This window comes from Salmo salar, chromosome ssa22 (assembly GCF_905237065.1).
Source record: "Salmo salar chromosome ssa22, Ssal_v3.1, whole genome shotgun sequence".
Lineage (NCBI taxonomy): Eukaryota > Metazoa > Chordata > Actinopteri > Salmoniformes > Salmonidae > Salmo > Salmo salar.
This window is the reverse complement of record NC_059463.1, coordinates 34,129,957-34,154,216: the sequence shown is the minus strand read 5'-3', so window position 1 is coordinate 34,154,216 and position 24,260 is coordinate 34,129,957. Positions and strand designations below refer to the sequence as shown.

Sequence of the window (24,260 nt, the reverse complement as noted above, 5' to 3'; positions counted from 1 at the left end):
CAGTCTATTCTTGTTCTGAGAAATGAAGGCTATTCCATGCGAGAAATTGCCAAGAAACTGAAGGTCTCGTACAACACTGTGTACTACTCCCTTCACAGAACAGCGCAAACGGTCTCTAACGAGAATAGAAAGAGGAGTGGGAGGCCCCGGTACACAACTGAGCAAAAGGACAAGTACATTAGAGTGTCTTTGTGGAAGAACTTAAATGGCCTGCACGAGCCCTGACCTCAACCCCATCGAACACCTTTGGGATGAATTGAAACGTCGACTGCGAGCCAGGCCTAATCGCCCAACATCAGTGCCCAACCTCACTAATGCTCGTGGCTGAATGGAAGCAAATCCCTGCAGCAATGTTCCAACATCTAGTGGAAAGCCTTCCCAGAAGAGTGGAGGCTGTTATAGCAGTAAAGGGGGGGGGACCAACTCCATATTAATGCCCATTGTTTTGGAATGAGATGTTCGACGAACACACTTTTGGTCATGTAGTGTAAGTTTAATATTTAACATTGTGTTATTTCTAAATACGTTTTTTTATTACATGTTCATTTAAAGCTCCTAATCAATCATGTAGCATGTAACCAGATAGGTGGAGAAATATGCTTTATCACACTTGACAAAAGCAGTATTGCTGATTCATTTAAATGCATACATTGCGTGCAAAACAATTTCTCTCAAAAATATAACTGAGAACTTCTGTGAAAATCAAAACAATATGGTACCTTGCTTAATGCAGCAGATAACACTAGCTGAAACTTACAAGATCAAAGTGCTTTTGATCTTACACAATGAATAATTAGTTATACGATAGACAATTTATCAATTGCTATAATCAATATGGATTAAGACAATGCAAATCAAAGAATTAGAATATTCTCTGGATCCTGCAAATGACACCCATATAAAATCATGAAATGGAAGCAAGCTTGTCATCCAAGCCAAAGAAGTTAGTGAATCGATTTTAGGATATGAAAAGGACAGCACTGGCAAGGTGTTTTTGCTTGTCCTTGAGCAACTGTTGACACCAACAGATTTGCTTCTGTTAACTTGTTTTGTGGTGCATTTGGGATTCTTTTTAACCCACCTGGCCACAATGTTCTTTAAGCGCTCAACATTAGCTGCACACAGATGAATGCCGATTTTTATTTTTTCCATCTCCACTGAACAGAATTAGCTGTTTTGCGGCGCAACAAGTCAACAGAGGGGTTTTTAGTTTCAGTTCCCCCAGAGCTTTAGCGTGTTACACGCCGTCTGTCTGGAGATGGGCAGGTTAAAACATCATCAGCTGTTTCTCTCTACACTCTGTAAGACTTGAACACAACCCCCTAAATCACAACAGTTTCTGCTCTTCCTCATCCTCCTTGACTGTGACTTTCACCCTGTGCCAGGCGTTACTCAAAACTCCCCTCAGGTTCCAGATAGGTGCCACTGAGTCTGGCTGCATGTTGTAGCTGTTGTCCACCGCCTTGCACACAATCTCCAGTTCCTGGGCCGCGGGGGGCAGCGGGGCTGTCAGCTCCCACAGCTTCCAGGCCCAGGCTCTGCCGGGTGGTGGCGAGGGGGCCGGGACCTGCCCCTTCTCACTGCTCTGTAGCTGCGCCACTTGCCAGGTCCGCCCCCCATCCAGAGACACATCGACACGCACCACCTCCCGGCCACCCCCGCTCCAAGCGTAGCCCTTCACCGTCACCTCCTCTGCGCTGCGTTCCACCACGGCTCCCTCCGCTGGCTGGGTGATGGCCGACTGGATGGGCAGCTCCTGGATGGCTGGGGCCGACTTGAAATCCACCGTGTCCCAGTCAGTGGCGGGGGAGAAGCCCTTGTAGTCATTCTGCTGCCAGTGGCTGCTGCTCTCCTCCTCACTCACTATGATCTTTCCCAGCCACTTGACATTGCGGGCGCCCACCGTTCCCGGCACCACCACCCGTACGGGATAGCCGTGGTCAGCAGGTAGGTCTTCTCCATTCATCTGGTATGCCAGCAGCACGTCGCCCTCTTCACTGACCGCCTTGTTGAGCGGGATAGATGCCCCGTAGGTGGTGCCGGTCACGTCACTGTCAAGGCCTTCAAATTGAACGTGGGATGTCTGCCGGACCACCTCTGGCATGTAGCCAGCTGCCAGCAGCACATCCTTCAGCCTGGCGCCGCTCCACGTAGCATTACTTATCGCAGCGATGCCCCAGTTAAGCCCTTTCACCTGCTTGACTTTGTTCATCTCCGAGCGGCGGTTGCCAGCACACTGCAGCGTGGCCGTGACTGTGTGTTTGGGGAAGCATGTCTTCAGCTCCTCCAGAGAGAGGCTCAGAGGTGCTCCACCAGGCACACCCTCCACCTGCAGCCGGTAGGATTTTGGGTCTACTTGTGGCACAGGCAGGTGGTTCCTCTTAAAGAAGATGGCTGAAGGGGTGATGTAGTTGTCGGAGAGGATTTCGGCTGGGGGCTCGGCATTGAAGGGCTTGAGGCTGTTGATGCGCAGGGCAGGGTGCCGCTCCGGGTCGGTGGAGTAGGGGTCCGTGGATTTCACGCTTTGTTGCATCCGCCGGTCCTCCGCACTCAGCTCACCCACCTTTAAAAATTTTTTTTTAAAGTACAAGTAAAAAAAAAAAAAAAGTACACACACAACACCTTCAGAAAGTATCCAGACCCCTTGACTTTTTCCAAATGTTGTTAGGTTACAGCCTTATTCTAAAATTGATTAAAATTGTTTATTTTTTCCTCAATCTACACACAATACCCCATAATGACAAAGCAAAAATAGGATTTTAGAAATGTTTGTTAATTTATTAAATAAACTGAAATATCACATTCACATAAGTATTCTGATCCTTTACTCAGTACTTTCTTGAAGCACCTTTGGCAGCGATTACAGACTAGAGTCATCTTGGGTATGACACTACAAGCTTGGCACATTTGTATTTGGGGAGTTTCTCCCATTCTTCTCTACAGATCCTCTAAAGCTCTGTCAGGTTGGATGGGGAGAGTTGCTGCACGGCTGTTTTCAGGTCTCTCCAGAGATGTTAGATTGAGTTCAGGTCCGGGCTCTGGCCGGACCACTCAAGGACATTGAGACTTGTCCCGAAGCCACTCCTGCGTTGTCTTGGCTGTGTGCTTAGGGTCCTTGTCCTGTTGGAAAGTGAACCTATACCCCAGTCTGAGGTCCTGAGAACTCTGGAGCAGGTTTTCATCAAGGATCTCTTTGTACTTTGCTCCGTTCATCTTTCCCTCAATCCTGACTAGTTTCCCAGTCTCTGCCACAGAAAACATCCCCACAGCATGATGCTACCACCACGCTTCACCGTAGGGATGGTGCCAGGTTTCCTCCAGATGTGACGCTTGGCATTCAGGCCAAAGAGTTCAATCTTGGTTTCATCAGACCAGAGAATCTTGTTTCTCATGGTCTGAGAGTCTTTAGGTGCCTTTTGGGAAATTCCAAGAGGAACACAGGAGCTCTGTCAGAGTGACCATCAGGTTCTTGGTCACCTCCCTGACCAGGGCCCTTCTCCCCCGATTGTTCAGTTTGGCCATGTGGCCAGCTCTAGGAAGAGTCATGGTGGTTCAAAACTCCTTCCATTTAAGAATGATGGAGGCTACTGTGTTCTTGGGGACCTTCAATGCTGCAGAAATGTTTTGGTACCCTTCCCCAGATCTGTGCCTTGACACAATCGTGTCTTGGAGCTCTACGGGCAATCCCTTCAGCCTCATGGCTTGTTTTTTGCTCTGACATGCACTGTCAACTGTGGGACATTATTTAGACAGGTATGTGCCTTTCCAAATTATGTCCAATCAATTGAATTTGCCACAGGGGGACTCCAAGTTGTAGAAGCATCTCAAGGATGATCAATGGAAACAGGATTCACCTGAGCTCAATTTCAAGTCTCATAGCAAAGGGTCTGAATACTTATGTAAATTAGGTATGCGTTTTTAATTTAATACATTTGCAACAAAAAAAAAATAACAGTTTTGCTTCGTCATTATGGGGTAGTGTGTGTAGGTTGCTGAGGATTTGTTAATTTTTTAAAATCCATTTTAGAATAAGGCTGTAATGTAACAAAATGTGGAAAAAGTCAAGGGGTCTGAAAACTTTCTGAAGGCACTGTATACATTTTATTGTTTTTATCTAAATAACATAAGAGTCAATTGCAACAAAGGTTTCATAATAAGAATTGGTTATCGGAAGATATGCTGTCGTAGCAAAATTAGAATTATTCACACTTGCGCAGACCAGATAACAGACCACACACAGCTCACCCACCTTATACTCAGACAGGATCTCCAGCACGTGGTCTTGGCTGTGAACGGCGTACAGCGCCCAGAAGGGCTCCAGAGCCCCACCTGCTGCTAGCAGGATCTTATCACCACCAGGGTGCATGGACACAAACTCTGTGATGTCATAGACACTGCCCTTGTAGGTGACCCAGACGCCCTCCTCAACAGAGCGGTGTTTGGTGACCTCGTCCTGGGTGTAGATGGGCAGAGAGGAGGCTGGGGCTATGGGCTGGACTATAGTGGTGGCTGCCTGCTCAGTCTGGAGAGAAGACAAATAACAGCCAAATATCAGCTACAGAAAAAAAAGGAGTAGAAACATACCGAAAAGTAATTTGACATTATTCATGCTACAAAACAGGTAACAAAACGATATACAGCCTTGAAAAACTATAAATGCTGTTAAAGGATAGATTTCTCCAACAGTATCATAGCATAAATGCACCACAACTTCCATCACACCTGCTATTAGTACGCAGACTGTCCCTCTCACCTGGCTGTGGTGGAGGCCATAGGCCAGTACAGCCCCTGTCCCAGCCAGCAGCCCTGCCAGGGCATGTCTCCAGTTGGGGCCATGGCTGCGTTGGTACTGCCCTGACTTATGCCCCCTGTGACTGCTACACACTGCCACAGGAAGGGCCACACCCTGCAACAACTGCACCCTGTAGGAGACACACAGATCAGTGTCACAATCAGACAAACACTAGGGGTGCATCCCAAATGGCTCTGGCCAAAAGCAGTGCACTATATAGGGAGTCATTTGAGACACACCTAGCAATTTACTCATGTACTGAATGCATTCATGTTACAGATAGTTACACCCATGTCCATACAAAGGACAAGTTATGGTAGGCAGTGCAAATATACTTGAGTAGATCCTGCTGTAAGATAAGGCATAACTATGCAACTGACAAAAGCTTTTTCTATTCATGGACCAGAGGGCTATTCTAAAAGGTTTCGGCCCATTAGACTTAACTGACTTGTTAAAATGGTTTCTATGGTCCAGATTTCACCTGATAAGCCAGACAGAGGCCTCTCCTAGGAGACTCCACTCCTTAAAGATGTTAGAGGTCAGGCAAACTGGTTACAGTTCATATCAATAAGCAATAAGACTAACTAAACAAATAAAGGGGGAGACAAATCTGTATTTCAGAAGCTCGTTTGATAAGGAGGTAATTGATTATCTCTGCTCCTGCTTGGAAATCATTAACCCAGCTTCTGACACTAGGGCCGCATTCCTATTTAGTGCACTACCTTTGATTACTTTTTACTTTGGGTCCTGGTCAAAAGTAGTGCACTATGTACAGTACATTTGGAAAGTATTTAGACCCCTTGACATTTTCTACATTTTGTAGACAGAGATCACTCTGACAGAGCTCCAGAGTTCCTCTGTGGAGATGGGAGAACCTTCCAGAAGGACAACAATCTCTGCAGCACTCCACCAATCAGGCATTTATGGTAGAGTGGCCAGACGGAAGCCACTCCTCAGTAAAAGGCACATGACAGCCCATTTGGTGTTTGCCAAAAGGCACCTAAAGGACTCGCAGACCTTGAGAAACCAGATTCTCTGGTCTGATGAAACCAAGATTGAATTCTTTGGGCTGAATGCCAAGAGTCACGTCGGGAGGAAACGTGGCACCATCCCTACGGTGAAGCATGGTGGTGGCAGCATCATGCTGTGTGGATGTTTTTCAGTGGCAGGGACTGGGAGACTAGTCAAGATCGAGAGAATGATGAACGGAGCAAAGTACAGAGAGATCCTTGAGGAAAACATGTTCCAGAGTGCTCAGGACCTCAGACTGGGGAGAAGGTTCACCTTTCAACAGGACAACAACCCTAAGCACACAGCCAAGACAACGCAGGAGTGGCTTCAGGACAAGTCTCTGAATGTCCTTGAGTGACCCAACCAGAGCCCGGACTTGAACCCGATCGAACATCTTCGGAGAGACATAAAAATAGCTGTGCAGCGACGCTCGCCATTCAACCTGACAGAGCTTGAGAGGATCTGCAGAGAAGAATGGGGAGAAACTCCCCAAATACAGGTGTGCCAAGCTTATAGTGTCATACCATTATTGCGCCGTCCCAACCTTCGCTCTCTCTCTCCCGCTACTCTCTCCTCTTCCATCCTATCATCTCTTCCCTCTGCTCAAACCTTCTCCAACCTATCTCCTGATTCTGCCTCCTCAACCCTCCTCTCCTCCCTTTCTGCATCCTTTGATTTTCTCTGTCCCCTATCCTCCAGGCCGGCTCGGTCCTCCCCTCCTGCTCCGTGGCTCGACGACTCACTACGAGCTCACAGAACAAGGCTCCGGGCAGCCGAGCGGAAATGGAGGAAAACTCGCCTCCCTGCGGACCTGGCATCCTTTCACTCACTCCTCTCTACATTCTCCTCTTCTGTCTCTGCTGCTAAAGCCACTTTCTACCACTCTAAATTCCAAGCATCTGCCTCTAACCCTAGGAAGCTCTTTGCTACCTTCTCCTCCCTCCTGAATCCTCCTTCCCCCCCCTCCTCCCTCTCTCTGCGGATGACTTCGTCAACCATTTTGAAAAGAAGGTTGACGATATCCGATCCTCGTTTGCTAAGTCAAACGACACCGCTGGTCCTGCTCACACTGCCCTACCCTGTGCTTTGACCTCTTTCTCCCCTCTCTCTCCAGATGAAATCTTGCGTCTTGTGACGGCCGGCCGCCCAACAACCTGCCCACTTGACCCTATCCCCTCCTCTCTTCTCCAGACCATTTCCGGAGACCTTCTCCCCTTCCTCACCTCGCTCATCAACTCATCCTTGACCGCTGGCTACGTCCCTTCCGTCTTCAAGAGAGCGAGAGTTGCACCCCTTCTGAAAAAGCCTACACTCGATCCCTCCGATGTCAACAACTACAGACCAGTATCCCTTCTTTCTTTTCTCTCCAAAACTCTTGAACGTGCCGTCCTTGGCCAGCTCTCCTGCTATCTCTCTCAGAATGACCTTCTTGATCCTAATCAGTCAGGTTTCAAGACTGGGCATTCAACTGAGACTGCTCTTCTCTGTGTCACGGAGGCTCTCCGCACTGCTAAAGCTAACTCTCTCTCCTCTGCTCTCATCCTTCTAGACCTATCTGCTGCCTTTGATACTGTGAACCATCAGATCCTCCTCTCCACCCTCTCCGAGTTGGGCATCTCCGGCGCGGCCCACGCTTGGATTGCGTCCTACCTGACAGGTCGCTCCTACCAGGTGGCGTGGCGAGAATCTGTCTCCGCACCATGCGCTCTCACCACTGGTGTCCCCCAGGGCTCTGTTCTAGGCCCTCTCCTATTCTCGCTATACACCAAGTCACTTGGCTCTGTCATATCCTCACATGGTCTCTCCTATCATTGCTATGCAGACGACACACAATTAATCTTCTCCTTTCCCCCTTCTGATAACCAGGCGGCGAATCGCATCTCTGCATGTCTGTCAGACATATCAGTGTGGATGACGGATCACCAGCTCAAGCTGAACCTCGGCAAGACGGAGCTGCTCTTCCTCCCGGGGAAGGACTGCCCGTTCCATGATCTAGCCATCACGGTTGACAACTCCCTTGTGTCCTCCTCCCAGAGTGCTAAGAACCTTGGCAACACCCTGTCGTTCTCCACTAACATCAAGGCGGTGACCCGATCCTGTAGGTTCATGCTCTACAACATTCGCAGAGTACGACCCTGCCTCACACAGGAAGCGGCGCAGGTCCTAATCCAGGCACTTGTCATCTCCCGTCTGGATTACTGCAACTCGCTGTTGGCTGGGCTCCCTGCCTGTGCCATTAAACCCCTACAACTCATCCAGAACGCCGCAGCCCGTCTGGTGTTCAACCTTCCCAAGTTCTCTCACGTCACCCCGCTCCTCCGCTCTCTCCACTGGCTTCCAGTTGAAGCTCGCATCCGCTACAAGACCATGGTGATTGCCTACGGAGCTGTGAAGGGAACGGCACCTCCATACCTTCAGGCTCTGATCAGGCCCTACACCCAAACAAGGGCACTGCGTTCATCCACCACTGGCCTGCTGGCCCCCTACCTCTGAGGAAGCACAGTTCCCGCTCAGCCCAGTCAAAACTGTTCGCTGCTCTGGCACCCCAATGGTGGAACAAGCTCCCTCACGACGCCAGGACAGCGGAGTCAATCACCACCTTCCGGAGACACCTGAAACCCCACCTCTTTAAGGAATACCTAGGATAGGATAAAGTAATCCTTCTAACCCCCCCCCTTTAAAAAATTTAGATGCACTATTGTAAAGTGGTTGTTCCACTGGATATCATAAGGTGAATGCACCATTTTGTAAGTCGCTCTGGATAAGAGCGTCTGCTAAATGACTTAAATGTAAATGTAAAAATGTAATACCCAAGAGGACACGAGGCTGTAATCGCTGCCAAAGGTGCTTCAACAAAGTACTGAGTAAAGGGTCTGAATACTTATGTAAATGTTATATCTTTTAAATATAATTTTTTAGAAATGTGCAAAAATTTCTAAAAGACGGTTTTTGCTTTATCATTATGGGTTATTCTGTGTAGACTGATGAAGGGAAAAAAACAATTTAATCCATTTTAGAATAAGGCTGTAACTTAACAAAATGTTTAAAAAGTCAAGGTTCTGAATAATTTCCGAATGCTAAGGAATAGCATGACATTTGGGACGCAGTTAGCCGTAGTGAAAATGACATACTGGCCCTGCCTTGCACTTTGCTGGCTGACAGCCCTGGGTGGCTGGTGTATAAAAAACATTTTTTTTAAGACATGTAAGATCTTTTTAGTGGCTGTTCCGACTCAGACCTTTGACTAGGCAAGACATAAACAGGTCATTAAAGTGGACTATAGCAATAAGGAGACAAGGCAGATGCCAGGTCTGCCAGAATGGCAATGCAGTTAGTGATATGTTTTATGAAAGGTAACAAATGCAGCTTATTTTCTGACTACCTTTGAGTCTTGAGAAGGCCAACTCTGGTTAGGCATCGACAGTGTCTGAGGAGCAGCATTGCATTGGTGTTGGTAGTCTGAGGGGAAAGAAGTACAATTAATAAACAAGAAGCACAAATATACACCTTCCCCTAACATGAACATCTCATTTAAAAACATACCCATAACATGGACCTGTACAAAACATGGATGTCGTTCTTTTTAACAGTCAACTGCCTCGTGAGAAATGCTGACCCTACTGTTCTGTCATATTATAACATGGTAGATCTGTACCTGAGATCTGTAATCATAGTTGTATCCAAGATGTGTGTGAAATTGAACATCAAGGACTCCATTTTTTGGTTTGCAATTTTGTCATGTAAAAACTGGCACACTGGCATTTTCCATCCATTATGCCAGGTTTGGCAATTTACCTGTCTCACATCAGCCCACTTGTGCTGAGGTGGGAGGGGTGGCAATATTTGAGGTATGTCGTTAAAGCAAGCACAAAAGTGACAATTGCATGCAGCACAAAAGTTGAGTCCAACCAAAAGCAGGTCTTAACAATAACACAGATTGCTTGGTTTTTCATTTCAGCGTAGCCGGGTTTTTTTGTCATGCCCAATGCATTCCCAAATAGCAGCCTATCAACAAAGGATTTGGTTGTGAGACTGCTTTAAATAAATATTAAATCACCAAAGCTTTATTAAAAGATCACATTTAGGAGCAGCAAAACAGTGAGTGAATGCAATCTGTATGATCCTTCCATGATGTTTATAAAACATATTATGTATGGGGGCTCCTCTTGCAGAGACACGGTCATTTGTGCTTGTCATTTTCGTGCTTGTTTATTTAATGTGTTTTAAAAGTTGCGATCCACCCCAATCAACCAAGTTTTTAGTGGTATGAAATCAGATAGCTAATAATGAGGCAAATAGCAGTACTTTTGTTGTTAGTTTAAAAAAAATATGTTTTAAGTGAAATGCACCAATCAAGCTGTCGACCTAACCATCAATGGATATAGCGAGCCGCAACCGCAGATATCATACACAAGATATCCTGCTTAATCTCCGACCCTTGGCTGCAAGTTTACACTACAATGGACTTTCAATATAAAATGTGATAACTGTCAATACACAGCTAGACTCACCTGCTCCCGCTTTCTCACGTTGTGCTATTTACAAACAAACATGTGACTGGCTCGACTGGGGAACAACAATACGTTTCATAACGTAAAATAATGTGACAGGTGAAATGAAGAATGTGATCTGCTTTATCTCCTAACGTATTGCACAAGTTACCTACAGGGATTTGCTTAAAAAGTAGCTACAAAAATGAAAATTGATTGAAAAAAAAAAAAACATTGAAAAAATAATTTCAACAGTATTGAAAACCATCCCGTGGCTATTTCCAAATACCCCAGTATACGGTATACCGTCCAAGCCTACTGACGACCTACAGGCAATACCTTTCCGAGTACCGACAATCCTGCCTGATCTGTCTGAGACCTGGCTTATGGAACAGGAACCCGACTCTGCAGTGGAGCTGGACGGCTACACAATCATTAGAATGGACCGAAGCATCAACTCCGGTAAGAGGAAAGGCAGAGGAGTTCATCAACAAGAAATACTGTAATTCAGCCCATATCACAACGAAGCACCAGGTCTGTACTAAAGACATTGAACTCCTTGCTCTTAACCTACAGCTATACTACCTGCCACAGGAAATAAATCAAGCCCGACTGTTTGTTTACATAGCCCACAGCTGCCGACATGATCCATGACCTTGTATCCCAGGCTGAAACGGTCACCTGACGCAGTAAAGATGATCACGGGAGACTTTAACATGTGCAGTCAATCTGAACATTTACCATCATACCAGCAATATTTTACATGTCCTACCCGAATTTAAGCCTGTCTGGACCTCTGTTATGGTAACATCCCAGGTGCGTATTCCTCCAAGACACTACCCAATCTCGAGGATTCGGCTCATAACATGGTTCGGCTCATCCCAGTCTACAAACCGCGACTGCAGCTAAATAGGTGGAGATTAAAAGCTGGACTCCTGACTGGGCGGGACCGCCACTGACTGGGCCGCCCTGACGGACAGCGCCGACGACCTGGAAGAGGCTGTCTTGGAGTACATCCATTTCTGTGAGGATCTCGCTATTCCCCAAAAGAAAGTCAACATTTTCCCCAATAATAAACCGTGGGTGACTTGGGAATTAAAAGAGCTCCTCAATAAGAAAAAGCAAGTGTTTATTCATATGTGAATACATACTGAATTATAATTGGATGCATTTTACCGCCGTATCATACTGTGCGGTGATTGGTTAAGACCACCCAGACGGTTAGGTCATGGGCAGTTGATCGTGGTTGGAGATAGGCTAACATGTAGTTGTAGCTAGTTAATAAAGAGTTATGTTAAGAAACATCCTGTAGTTCTGCGTTTTATTATTTTGTACAAAGTGTACAAAACAAAACATGGTGTCAGAGTAAATGGTCTTAAAAGATGGATTTTTCTGGAGTTCCTTCACCTCGAATGGACTGGGAGTCTACAAACTTACCCGATGCATGGCGTAAGTACAAACAGCATGTGGAGCTAATGTTCACGGGTCCCCTGAAGGAAAGAGGAGAAGAGGAAAAATGTAGCTACCTGCTCCTCTGGATCGGTGAAAAAGGGAGAGATATTTACAACACATGGACACTTACCGAGGCTGAATCAAAGGTACTGAAAACATACTACGATCGTTTTGAAGCATATGTTGTGCCGAAGACTAATACAATTTTCGATAGGTACAAATTCCATGAGAAAGTACAGGGAGCTAGCGAGTCTTTTGAACAGTTTGTGACTGAGCTGCGTCTGCTTGTGAAAGACTGTGATTATGCAAACAAGGATGAGATGGTCAGGGACCGTATTGTATTTGGAATACACTCACCGCGAGTGAGAGAGAAACTTTTGAATGTTGGGTCTGAGCTAACGCTGGACAAAGCTATCGACATAGCCAGATCTCACGAGCTAGCACAGGCTCAGATGAAAACCATTTCGCGCCGCAGCACGAGCGCATCACGTGAACAAGCAGTGCACGCAGTCAGGCAGACATCAAAGCACACCTCCGGTGCCCAGAGAGAGCGTTTCAGAACGGAGAGAGACATAACTCCAAAACAGAGCGACACAGACTCAAAACGCCCCAAAACATGTGGATATTGTGGATACAAAGTGCATGGCGAACAAGGAAATTGCCCAGCTAAAGGCAAACAGTGTACTAAATGTGGTAAATGGAATCACTTTGCAAAAGTGTGCAGAGCTTACCGTGGAAAAACAGTACACACAGTGAGTGAAGATGAAATGTCAATCAAAGAGTCAAATGATGATGAACTGTTTATTGATTCAGTGACACAGAAAAGTCACATATCAGAGACAGAGCAAGCCTTTGCTGACATTGAGATAGGAACACAAGGCACAAAGCTAAAGTTCAAACTAGACACTGGTGCACAAGTAAACATTATTCCTCTGAATAAGTACCGCAGCTTGACATCTGAGTGCGAGCTACAGCCCACCATGCGCAGACTGAATGGTTATGGTGGTGAACAGCTCCCAGTAAAAGGCACATGCACTTTCAAATGCAAATACAAGGAAAGTGACATGATGTTGGACTTTTACGTTGTTGACACTAGAGCACCTGCAGTGCTAGGTCTTAAAGCATGTTTAGACATGGACCTCATCAAGCTAGTTTTATCAGTAACAGCACCAGTAGAGACAGAAAATGTACTGGAGGAGTTTGCTGATGTCTTTACAGGAATAGGATTATTCCCAGGAGAATGTACCATTCACCTTGACCCAGACGCAACCCCTGTGGTCTACCCACCGAGAAAGATTCCCCTTGCTCTCCGTGCCCGTCTGAAGAAAGAGTTGGAGAGCATGGAGCAATCTGACATAGTCACCAAGGTTACAGAACCGACTGACTGGGTAAACGCGTTAGTGGTGGTGGAGAAACCACGCACAGGCAAGCTCCGAGTATGCCTCGACCCAAGAGACTTGAACAAGGCTATCAAACGGCCCCATTACCCTTTACCGACGCTAGATGGTATCACGCACAAGCTAGCGGGAGCACACTACTTCAGTGTCATGGACGCTAGATCAGGCTACTGGGCTATCAAGCTCACAGAAGAGTCATCTAAGCTCACAACATTCAACACACCGTTTGGACGCTACAGGTTCCGTCGCCTGCCTTTTGGGATTATCTCAGCCCAAGACGAGTTTCAGCGAAAGATTGACGAAGTATATGAAGGCCTCGACGGAGTTGTGGCAATTGTGGACGACATCCTTGTTTATGGTCGAACCAAAGAGGAGCACGACCGAAACCTCCGCGCGATGCTGCAAAGGTCCCGCGAGAGAGGAGTCCGGCTCAACCCCGAGAAGAGCACAGTCAGCGCTACAGAGGTCAGCTACTTCGGTCATCTTCTCACAGCGAATGGAATCAAGCCAGATCCACAGAAGATCTCAGCCATAAAAGAAATGGAGCCACCAAAGAACCGTGCAGAGCTGGAAACAGTGCTTGGCATGGTCAACTACTTAGCCAAGTTCGCACCCAGCCTCTCCAATGCTAATGCACCCCTGCGTCAACTGCTAAAGCAGTCCAGTGAGTTTCTTTGGGACAAGCAACACGACATTGCTTTCCAGAATGTGAAAGACTTGATCACGAGAGAACCAGGACCAATCCTTGCCTACTACGACCCCAACAAAGAGCTCAGACTCCAAGTGGACGCGTCGAAGTATGGACTAGGTGCAGTGCTACTGCAAGAAGGAAAGCCCATCGGCTACGCTTCCAAATCTCTCACAGACTGTGAAATCAACTACGCTCAAATCGAAAAGGAGCTCTATGCCATTCTGTTCGGATGTAAACGTTTCCATCAGTACGTATATGGACGACAAGTCATTGTGGAATCCGACCACAAGCCCCTTGAGTCAATCATGAGGAAACCACTAGCTGCAGCCCCGCCAAGGCTACAGAGAATGATCCTTCAACTACAAAAATACGACTTCACAATCACTCACCGTCCAGGCAAAGACATCCCTGTCGCAGACACACTCTCCAGGAAGTTTCTTACCTACAAGGACAGCAGCCTCAGTGAGGGCATGGACATGCAAGTGCACACTGTGTACAGCAACTTACCAGTTAGTGACACGAAACTGAAGGAGATCCAAGCAGAAACAGAAAAGGACTCACAACTCACACAGCTGAGGAAAGTCATACAGGATGGATGGCCTGAGGAGAGGAGAAAATGCCCTCAGAGAGTCTCAGAATTCTGGAACCATCGTGATGAACTATCACAGATCAACGGAATCATTTTCAAAGGAGAGAAAATCATTATTCCTACCAGTCTCAGAGAAGAGATTTTGACAAAGATCCATGCTGGACACATGGGCATGGAAAAGTGCAAACAGAGAGCACGGGACATTTTGTTTTGGCCTGGAATGTGCAAACAAATAGAGGACATTGTTGGTAGATGCACCATCTGTCTTGAAAGACGCCCCTCAAACACCAAAGAGCCAATGTTACCTCACTGTATCCCAGACCGACCCTGGCAGGTTGTGGCAACCGATCTGTTCACCTGGAACAACGAGGACTACATCGTAACAGTGGACTACTACAGCAGATACTTCGAACTCGACAAGCTTCACAGCACCACATCTGCAGCTGTGATACACAAGCTGAAAGCAGCCTTCGCCAGGCATGGCATTGTAGAGACTTTAATATCTGACAATGGGCCCTGTTACAAATCAAATGAGTTTGAATCCTTCACAAAAGCATGGGAGTTCACACATGTCACCACAAGCCCACATTACCCTCAAAGTAATGGCCTTGCTGAAAAATCTGTGCAGATTGCTAAATCACTCATGGACAAAGCAAAAGCAGACAAGAGAGACCCCTACCTCAGTCTCCTTGAATACCGCAACACTCCAGTTGACAACTTCAAATCACCAGCCCAGCTGTTGATGAGCCGCAGACTTCGCTCAACCCTTCCCAGCACCAACCAGCAGCTGCAACCTGAGGTTGTCAGCTACAAGGAAATGCATGAAAAACGTGCACAGAGACACCAAGAACAAAAGCGATACTACGACAGGTCAGCTAGACCACTGCCACCACTGATCGACGGAGAGTCAGTTAGAATCCAGGAGCATGGCCTCTGGAAACCAGCAGTCGTCATCCAGCCAGCTGACACTGAACGTTCATATCACGTCCGCACAGCAGAAGGAGCAGTGTACCGCCGCAATCGTCGTCACTTACTGAACACAAAAGAACAACACACTGATGAGATGAACTGTTCCCCTGAAAGAGAACGTGATGGACTAAACACACACACAGCACAACATACACCACACTTACCTGCAACACCACAAGAGCTGTTGACTGACACAGAAGCATGCTCAACATCATATCGCACAAGGTCAGGAAGAGAGGTCAAGCCCAGAGCTGTCCTCGACCTGTGAAATGTCAAAGGGTGTAGGCGGATCGCTGCCCTAAAAGCGTTCCAGACTGTAAACTTGTTATTGAAAGTTCACTTGACATGCTTTGGTATTGTATTTGTTTCAAATGTTAAGATGTCATTTCTACAGTGAAAGCTGAGTTGCTGAGAATCCCTTGTTTGAAAAGTTGGATCATTGTTTCAGAGTCTATGTTGATTCAGTTGGTGTATTATGCAATATAAATGGTTACTTACCTTGAGTTCAAACTACAGAGCATGTATCCAAAAGAAAAGCTTAGAATATGTAAAACATTTGTATTTTGTTTAAAAGAAGGGGGATGTAATATTCATATGTGAATACATACTGAATTATAATTGGATGCATTTTACCGCCGTATCATACTGTGCGGTGATTGGTTAAGACCACCCAGACGGTTAGGTCATGGGCAGTTGATCGTGGTTGGAGATAGGCTAACATGTAGTTGTAGCTAGTTAATAAAGAGTTATGTTAAGAAACATCCTGTAGTTCTGCGTTTTATTATTTTGTACAAAGTGTACAAAACAAAACAGTAAAGAGCAAAGGAAAAATATTCAGAGAAGACTCAAAAGCAATATCAAGGAGTTCAAGGCAGCATACAAAGACAAATTAGAAAACTTTTTTAAGGACAATGACAGTAAGAAAGCCTGGCAAAAGCTACAAACCAACACGGGTTGCAAACCAAAGAGACATTGCATGACCGTTGATAATGACTTTGTCTCTGCTAATTATTTGAACAGTTTCTATTGCAGGTTTGATGTGTGATTTTACATCGCAGCAGAAAGTAGTCACTGGAAAGTGGGATAATTCCAGATTCATGGAAAAAACTGCTGATTGTCCCAGTACGTAAAAAAAAAACAGGCCAAAAGAAAATGATGACTTATGCCCTGTAATCTGTACCTATGAATTTTTTTGTTTTAATAATTACAAAAACATCTCTCTGGTGTCTCAATTAAATCCAAACCAGGGGTGTTGATATGTTACTGGTCATGCTGAACAGCATTTACAAACACTTAGAACAGGCAAATAGCCTAGTTAAAGTGGTATTCATTGACTTCAGTAGCGCGTTCAATAACATCCAATCCCACCTACCGGTGGATAAGCTGGTGAATATGAGTTGAATATGAGTTGTACTGATCAACTTGATTAACAGTTTCCTTGTGAACCGTAACTAACATGTTAAATTTAACTCAGCCATCTCCACATCTAAAACGGTGAATACTGGAGCCCCGCAAGTTGCGTACTTTAGCCTATCCTGTACACAAACAATTGTCAATCCTCTGATCCAGCCCACAAATTCTTTAAATACGCAGATGACACTGCTGTTGTGGGTTTCATCCACCCAGGAGCCAGTAACTTCTCAGTGTAATTTGGCGTACCAGTTCAACATCTACCTGCTGTGTCATTGTCTGCCATAGACCGGTTGGTTATTTAGCAACAAAACCGACGTGTGCGCAACTATGGGGAAAAACAGACAGGGTTGGCTTAGATTGTTGACAACTTGTCAACTATATTTCATCTCCAATGTTTATTGAAAACATAAATACACTTGCACAATGAGCACTTGTTTCCTCTCAAATACATTGTTACAGTTGTTGTTTAGCTAGCTAGTGAATTTAAGCCATATTAGAATTGACCTGAAATCAGTCAAAACAACTCAAAATAAGACATGGTATCAAGAGCAAGATTAAACTATTTGAAACGAGTCACGTACGATTCCCCACATGGCAGTTTGTCATTGTTGGTAGCCATCTGGCCATCCAGAATCACAACAACTCACAGACTTCTGCCCCATTGAAGCGTGTGCATCGTTTTCATGACGTTGTCAGCTTACTAATTTATTGAAAATCATTAAAGACTACACGCAAAAAAGTCATGCTATTTGTATTTGAGCAATATGATTGGACGTTCATTCAACAACGCTCCTCGCGAGTCACAACTTCTCGAGAAGTACATAGCTAAATTGATGCGTTTACACAGCACATATGAGCTGTCGAGAGTAAAAATAAGCTCTCATCAATCTACTTTCTGAATTTAGGGAAATTGATTTACAAGTAAACGTTCAATTGTGAACATCCTAGTAATATGCAAACTACTGTTGATAGTCTGCACAAAGAAAACTACAAAAAGACACTTAGCATTAATCTTGGCGAGCATACTGTAGCCAGATCAGTATCTCTTTTTAAAGGCTGTTGTCTTAAAGGGGCAGCGTCCTATTCTGAGATGTTAAAAAATCTTCTCAAAATGAGAGTAATAAAGTAATGACATACATTGCTAGATTATATTACACAGCTTTTTAATACATACCATAATAACCAACTGTTGCCTAATACAGCTGAACATAGATAGAAAGCACATCAACCTATTGGCCCTGCAAGACCCTAATGCATTTTAACTAGGCTACGCCATGTAAAGCTTCGATTAGTATTATTTAACACTGGAAACTATAGGAATAGTGGTTTTGGGTAGATTTTTTGGGTAGATTTTTTCCTTTAATATTATATGCCCACAGGGAGCAATTATAGTGCCTGTAACTGTATTTCAACATAGCCTATTTAAAACAAGTTGTTTCGTTTTGATTAGAATTATTCACTCTTCTAAGCCTTGTCAATAGTGAATTGAATCTTGCTTATTGACAACGTTTGACAAGTCCATGGCTCAGACATGGCAGACATAATGTAATTTACAGTGGGTCTAGCCCCTATATCAGTGTGAATGCTATGTTTAACAATATATACTGAAGAAAAATATAAAAACGCAACATGCAACAATTTCAACAATTTTACAGTTCCAGTTCATATAAGGAAATCAGTCAATTGAAATAAATAAATTAGGCCCTAATCTATGGATTTCACAAGACTGGGCAGGGGCGCAGCCATGGATGGGCCTGGGAGGGCATAGGCCCACCCATTGGGTTGCTAAGCCCAGCCAATCAGAATGAGTTTTTCCCCACAAAAAGGCTTCATCACATTCAGAAAAACTATTGAGTTTCATCAGCTGTCCAGATGGCTGGTCTCAAACGATCCCGCAGGTGAAGAAGCCGGATGTGGAGGTCCTGGGCTGGCGTGGTTACATGTGGTCTGCAGTTGTGAGGCCGGTTGGACGTACTGCCAAATTCTCTAAAACAACGTTGGAGGTGGCTTATGGTAGAGAAATGAACATTCAATTATCTGGCAACAGCTCTGGTGGACACTCTTGCAGTCAGCATGCCAATTGCACACTCTCTCAAAACGTTCTGTATCTGTAGCATTGCATGACAATACTGCACATTTTATAGTGGCCTTTTATTGTCCCTAGCACAAGGTGCACCTGTGTAATGATAATGCTGTTTGATCAGCTTCTTGATTTGCCACACCTGCCAGGTGGATGGATTATCGTGGCAAAGAAGAAATTCTCAGTAACTGGGATGTAAACAAATTTGGGCACACAATTTGAGCGAAATAAGCTTTTTGTGCGTGTGAAACATTTCTGGGATCTTATTTCAGCTCATGAAACGTGGGACCAACACTTTACATGATGCGTTTATATTTTTGTTCAGTATATTTCCATATAGATGGGCTAGCTGAAAACGTCACGAAAACAATGCACACGCTTCAATGGGGCAGAAGTCAGAGTTGTTGTGATTCTGGACGGCCAGATGGCTACCAACAATGACAAGAAACTGCCATGTGGGGAATCGTACGTGGCTCGTTTCAGCTAGTTTCATCTTGTTCTTGATACCATGTCTTGTTTTGAGGTGTTTTGACTGATTTCATGGCAATGCTAATATGGCTACAATTCATAAGCTAGCTAACCAACAACTGTAACAATGTATTTGAGAGACAACAAGTGGTCATTGTGCAAATGCATTTCTGTTTTCAATAAACATTGGAGACTAAATATCATTTACATTCTAAGCCAACCCCATCTGCTTTGCCCCATAGTTGCGCGCACACACACACACGTCGGTTTTGTTGCTAAACAACCAAACCCATTTATTGAAGCCATGTAATTAGGCTTCCTACAATGTAGACCGCAAACATGTTCAACTTATTTAGGAAAGATGAGATACATTTAGTTTCTCTAGGCTATGTAGGCCTATTTAACAAACTATGCAGTAACGGACTAACATTCTTATTGGAGTTGATGGCAATGCAATACATAAAAGACTGTATACACAACTTGAAGCAACCACATATTTAGCCCTGAAGCACATTCTGATTGGCCAGTGAGGGGGGGGGTCAAGTCTACACACACCTACAACGAATTTATGTATCAAAACCCAGTCCTTTCGCACTACCGCACCCATAATTCCGATTGTGAAAATAGCGAAAATATTTCTGCCACACCCCCAAACCTATAACGCTACCGCCAGCACTAAGATTTACCATTGCGTTAGGCCTAGGTTTGTTAAAATAGAGCCCAGAGTGTGTGACCTAAAAAGAGAGTCAGTGCTATCAGATTTCACTGTGCCTGGGTGACCCAAGCATGAGTAGGGCATGAACCAAAGTTCAAAATAATTGTTCAAATTGTTCAAAGTAGACCTGTCATAACCCATGAAGTAACCTGTTCACTATACTGTGTGTACAGTCCCTAGTTATATCTATAGAGGGGAAAATCTCACATGACAGGAATAGGGCTACTGTTCAGTTTCAGTTCAATGTATATGGAACTCTGTGTCCTAAATGACTCGGTGTTGAGAATATAAGTTTTCAAATAGAAAGGTTATCCTTAACAATTTAAGGGGCATTTGTCATATGAGATATCCAGTTCCCGTTAACTCACTATAACTCGATATTAACTGCTCTCTGTTTCACTGCTCCGGAGTGAAGTTTCTGATTGGTGTTACACTTTTGCCCCAGCCCCAGCTAACACACCTGACTCCAATAATCAACTTCAGTTCAGAGAGTAATTAGTTTAATCAGCTGTGCGTGCTAGGGGATGGAGAAAAAGTGTGACACCACTCCGGCCCCCGAGGGCTGAAGTTACCCATCCCTGCCCTAGATACAGATCTAGGATAAGCTTCCCTTCCTCGATACTAACCTTAACCAATAGTGGGGGAAATGCAAAACTGACCCCAGATCAGCATCTAGGGGCAACTTCACCCTATACCAGTTCTGCTCCAGCAACCAATAGGTCTTTCAATCTCCTTCAACGCCTCCTCATCGACCAATCAAGGGCTACCAAGCCAAACTAGCCAAGGGGCGTGAACCAAGGGGAGGGCTAGCTTGTCAGTCAGGTCTTTTCTCAACCCATTCAGAACTGTTACAAAAGTAGATTGCTACAAAAGGATTACAAAAGGAGATTCAGTAGGGAAAGTAGAAGTAGGCTAACTGTGGGAAACTCTGGGCCCTTGTAGTATTAATAACCTATACATGTTGTATCAACACTTATTTAAGTCTTGTTTAAATTCCTGTTTATGACTTTAGCAGCTACCTGCATCATTTACTCATATCAGTATCATCTCATATCAGTTGCTGACAGTACCGCCTAACACCAGTCAGAGCTGTGGGTGACCCTCACGAAACTGGCACTTGATCAGATATTATGCATTTTACCACAACCTCCACAACCACCAACGCAGGTATATAAAAATTACCTGAGAATTTCATCTGGACGCATTTCGGTAATGAGAATTTGGGGTTAAAATGTAAAATGTATTTTAAATCAGACACTAGACATCTTAGTCTTCAGAATGATAGTTGAAGATGCATCATGGTTTTCTACACTGAATAAATATAAATGCAACATGTAAACTGTTGGTCCCATGTACGGAAATAAAAGATCCCAGAAATGTTCCATATGCACAAAAAGCTTATTTCTCTTAAATTCAAATCACATTTGTTTATACCCGTTAGTGAAAATTTCTCCTTTGCCAAGATAATCCATCCACCTGACAGGTGTGGCATATCAAGAAGCTGATTAAACAACACAATCACACAGGTGCACCTTGTGCTGGGGGCAATAAAAGGCCACTCTAAAATGTGCAATTTTGCCACACAAAATGCCACAGATGTCTCACATTTTGAGGGATTGGCATGTTGACTGCAGGAATGTGCACCAGAGCTGTTGCCAGAGAATTGAATGCTAATTTCTCTACTATAAGCTGCCACCAATGTCGTTTTAGAGAATTTGGCAGTACGTCCAACCGGCCTCACAACCGCAGACCACGTGTAACCACACCAGCACAGGATCTCCACATCCGTCTTCTTTACCTGCGGGATCGTCTGAGACCAGCCACCCAGACAGATGATGGAACTGTGGGTTTGCACAACCTAAGAATTTTCGCAAAAATTGTCTGAAACCATCTCAGGGAAGTTAATTTGCATGCTTGTCGCCCTCAAGAGGGTCTTGACCTGACTGCAGTTCGGCATCGAAACCGACTTCAGTGGGCAAATGCTCACCTTCGATGTTCATTAGCACGGTGGAGAAGTGTGCTCTTCACGGATGAATCCCAGTTTCAACTGTACCAGGCAGATGGCAGACAGTGTGCATGGCATTGTGTGAGCGAGTGGTTTGCTGATGTCAACGTTGTGAACAGAGTTCCCCATGGTGTCAGTGGGGTTATGGTATGGGCAGGCATAAGCTACAGCCAACAAACACAATTGCATTTTTCGATGGCAATTTGAATGCACAGAGATAACGTGATGAGATCCTGAGGGCAATTGTCATGCCATTCATTCGCCACCATCGCCTCATGTTTCAGCATGATAACGCACGGCCCTATGTCGTAAGGCTCATTACACTATTGCTATACCCACCAGACATGTCACCTGTTGAGCATGTTTGGGATGCTCTGGATTGACGTGTACGATAGCGTGTTCCAGTTCCCGCCAATATCCAGCAACTTCGCACAGCCATTGAAGAGGAGTGGGACAACATTCCACAGGCCATAATAAACAACCTGATCAACTCTATATGAAGGAGATGTGTCACACTGCATGAGGCAAATGGTGGTCACACCAGATACTGACTGGTTTTCTGATCCATGCCCCTACCTTTTTTAAAAAGGTATCTGTGACCAACACATGCATATCTGTATTCCCAGTCACATGAAATCCATAGATTAGGGCCTAAAATTTATTTATTTCAGTTGATTTATTTCCTTATATGAACGGTAGGTAGGCCGTCCTTGTAAATAAGAATTTGTTCTAACTGACTTGGCTAGTTAAAGGTTCAATTAAAAATAAACAAATTTAAAAAAACTCATACAAATCTTTCAAATTGTTGCGTTTATATTTTAGTTCAGTGTAATTCAACTACTGCCAGGGTTAAAACGGGTTTAATGAGAATTACCTGACTACACTATCAGAAGAGTTTAAAGTCGGTGATTAATCAACTGTTTTAAGTGGTTTATTGTCCATCATAAATCTACCTAAGACCGATCGTGATATCACGTTAAACACAGCATCCCGGGGCTTCCTTCCTAGAAGCAAACATCCTGGACACTGAAAGAGTGCATTTACTTATTTTCATGTACATTGAGGCACTCATGTGGTAAACACCCTTTTAGTAGGTTTTTAATCAAAAGTCAAATATACTTTAAACACAGCATCCTGGCTAGATACAATATAAACACACAGAGGAACAAATCCTGGACACCGCAATTGTATTATAGTGATCCTGCTATATGAGCCACGGTACAATTCCAACTAAGAGAGTTGTATATTGACGCAACTCGGGTGTCTGGCTTTCACGCCAGCGATCCGGGTTCGATGCCTTGCCGTTCGTGTCAAAAGTGGGATGACTGCTGTGAGGCCATCGGAACACACGGCCCGGACTTGTAAGGGGGGCTAAGCATACGAAGAACCGGAACGTGCCTTCCCGTTTGGCAGTGTTGAGTCAGCAGTTATAATTCCTACCAAGTGACGTCACTATTGACGCGATGCGTTGCCTTTCACACCAGTGACCAGGGTTCGATTTTTGGTCCACCGTTCGCTACAATATTTTACTTTTTAGGCAACCCCCACAACATATAAATGAGCTATACATGTGTGTGTGTTTTTTCTTAAGTAATCAAAACCATATTAGCTACAGCACTAATTCCACATACCCTTATTTCGAATGGCATCAACGGTTCAATTGATTAAGAAATACTCATGATTTAATTTAATTAATTACCTAACGTTACCTTTGATGTGCCTGTATAATCAGAAAATCGGACGGATGGCAAAGACCTGATAAAATGTCATGGCTTGTATCATAGCTGCTACCAGCGGCAAACTAGCTACATTACTTTAGCATTAGCTAGCATGTGGATTTGCCAGCTAGCCATGTCAGGACCATTTCATAAACAAGCCACTCAATAGTATTTCTAGGTGTGGCTAGTGTTCTTGCATTCCAATAATTGAATAGAAACGATAAATTAATATCTTAAAGAGAAAGTGACATTAACTGTTACTCACCTAAACTTTAATATTGTCTATTTTGTAATATTCCAGATGCACTGCTGACAAGTCCTCGAAGCTCGAGCTCTCCTCCACTAGCCGGTTGCGTACGTAGTTTGAATGTCAGTGGGCGAGTTCGTCTTGCATGCCCTGGTGCATCGGGTCGGTTGAGATGTTGCTTAACCACCAATGGAATGGTCTAAAATATGCAACATCCGCCCAT

At 44.7% G+C, this 24,260-nt stretch overlaps 1 protein-coding gene across 5 annotated transcripts; it reads right to left on the bottom strand.

The window, feature by feature from the left end:
* Nucleotides 1-472: 472 nt before the first annotated feature.
* On the bottom strand, nt 473-24,260 carry suox (sulfite oxidase). 5 transcript variants are annotated; one of them, XM_014167252.2, is made up of 5 exons: nt 24,056-24,260; nt 9,186-9,262; nt 4,754-4,922; nt 4,250-4,522; nt 473-2,563 (listed from the first exon to the last, which is right to left on the bottom strand). In XM_014167252.2, the coding sequence occupies exons 2-5, from the start codon at nt 9,242-9,244 to the stop codon at nt 1,328-1,330; spliced, it is 1,737 nt and encodes a 578-aa protein (XP_014022727.1). In that variant the 5' UTR covers nt 9,245-9,262; nt 24,056-24,260; the 3' UTR covers nt 473-1,327. The 5 variants fall into 5 exon arrangements, with proteins under 5 accessions (XP_014022727.1, XP_014022726.1, XP_014022729.1 ...); XM_014167251.2 differs by lacking the exon at nt 24,056-24,260 and adding an exon at nt 11,731-11,784; XM_014167254.2 differs by lacking the exon at nt 24,056-24,260 and adding an exon at nt 11,066-11,215.

What these genes read in the sequence shown, in the direction of transcription:
- suox (XM_014167251.2), bottom strand. An exon ending in ATGGCCTCCACCACAGCCAG is followed by an intron (nt 4,523 to 4,753) that starts GTGAGAGGGACA and finishes TCTTCTCTCCAG; the next exon opens with ACTGAGCAGGCAGCCACCAC. An exon ending in AGATCCTGTCTGAGTATAAG is followed by an intron (nt 2,564 to 4,249) that starts GTGGGTGAGCTG and finishes AAATTTTTAAAG; the next exon opens with GTGGGTGAGCTGAGTGCGGA.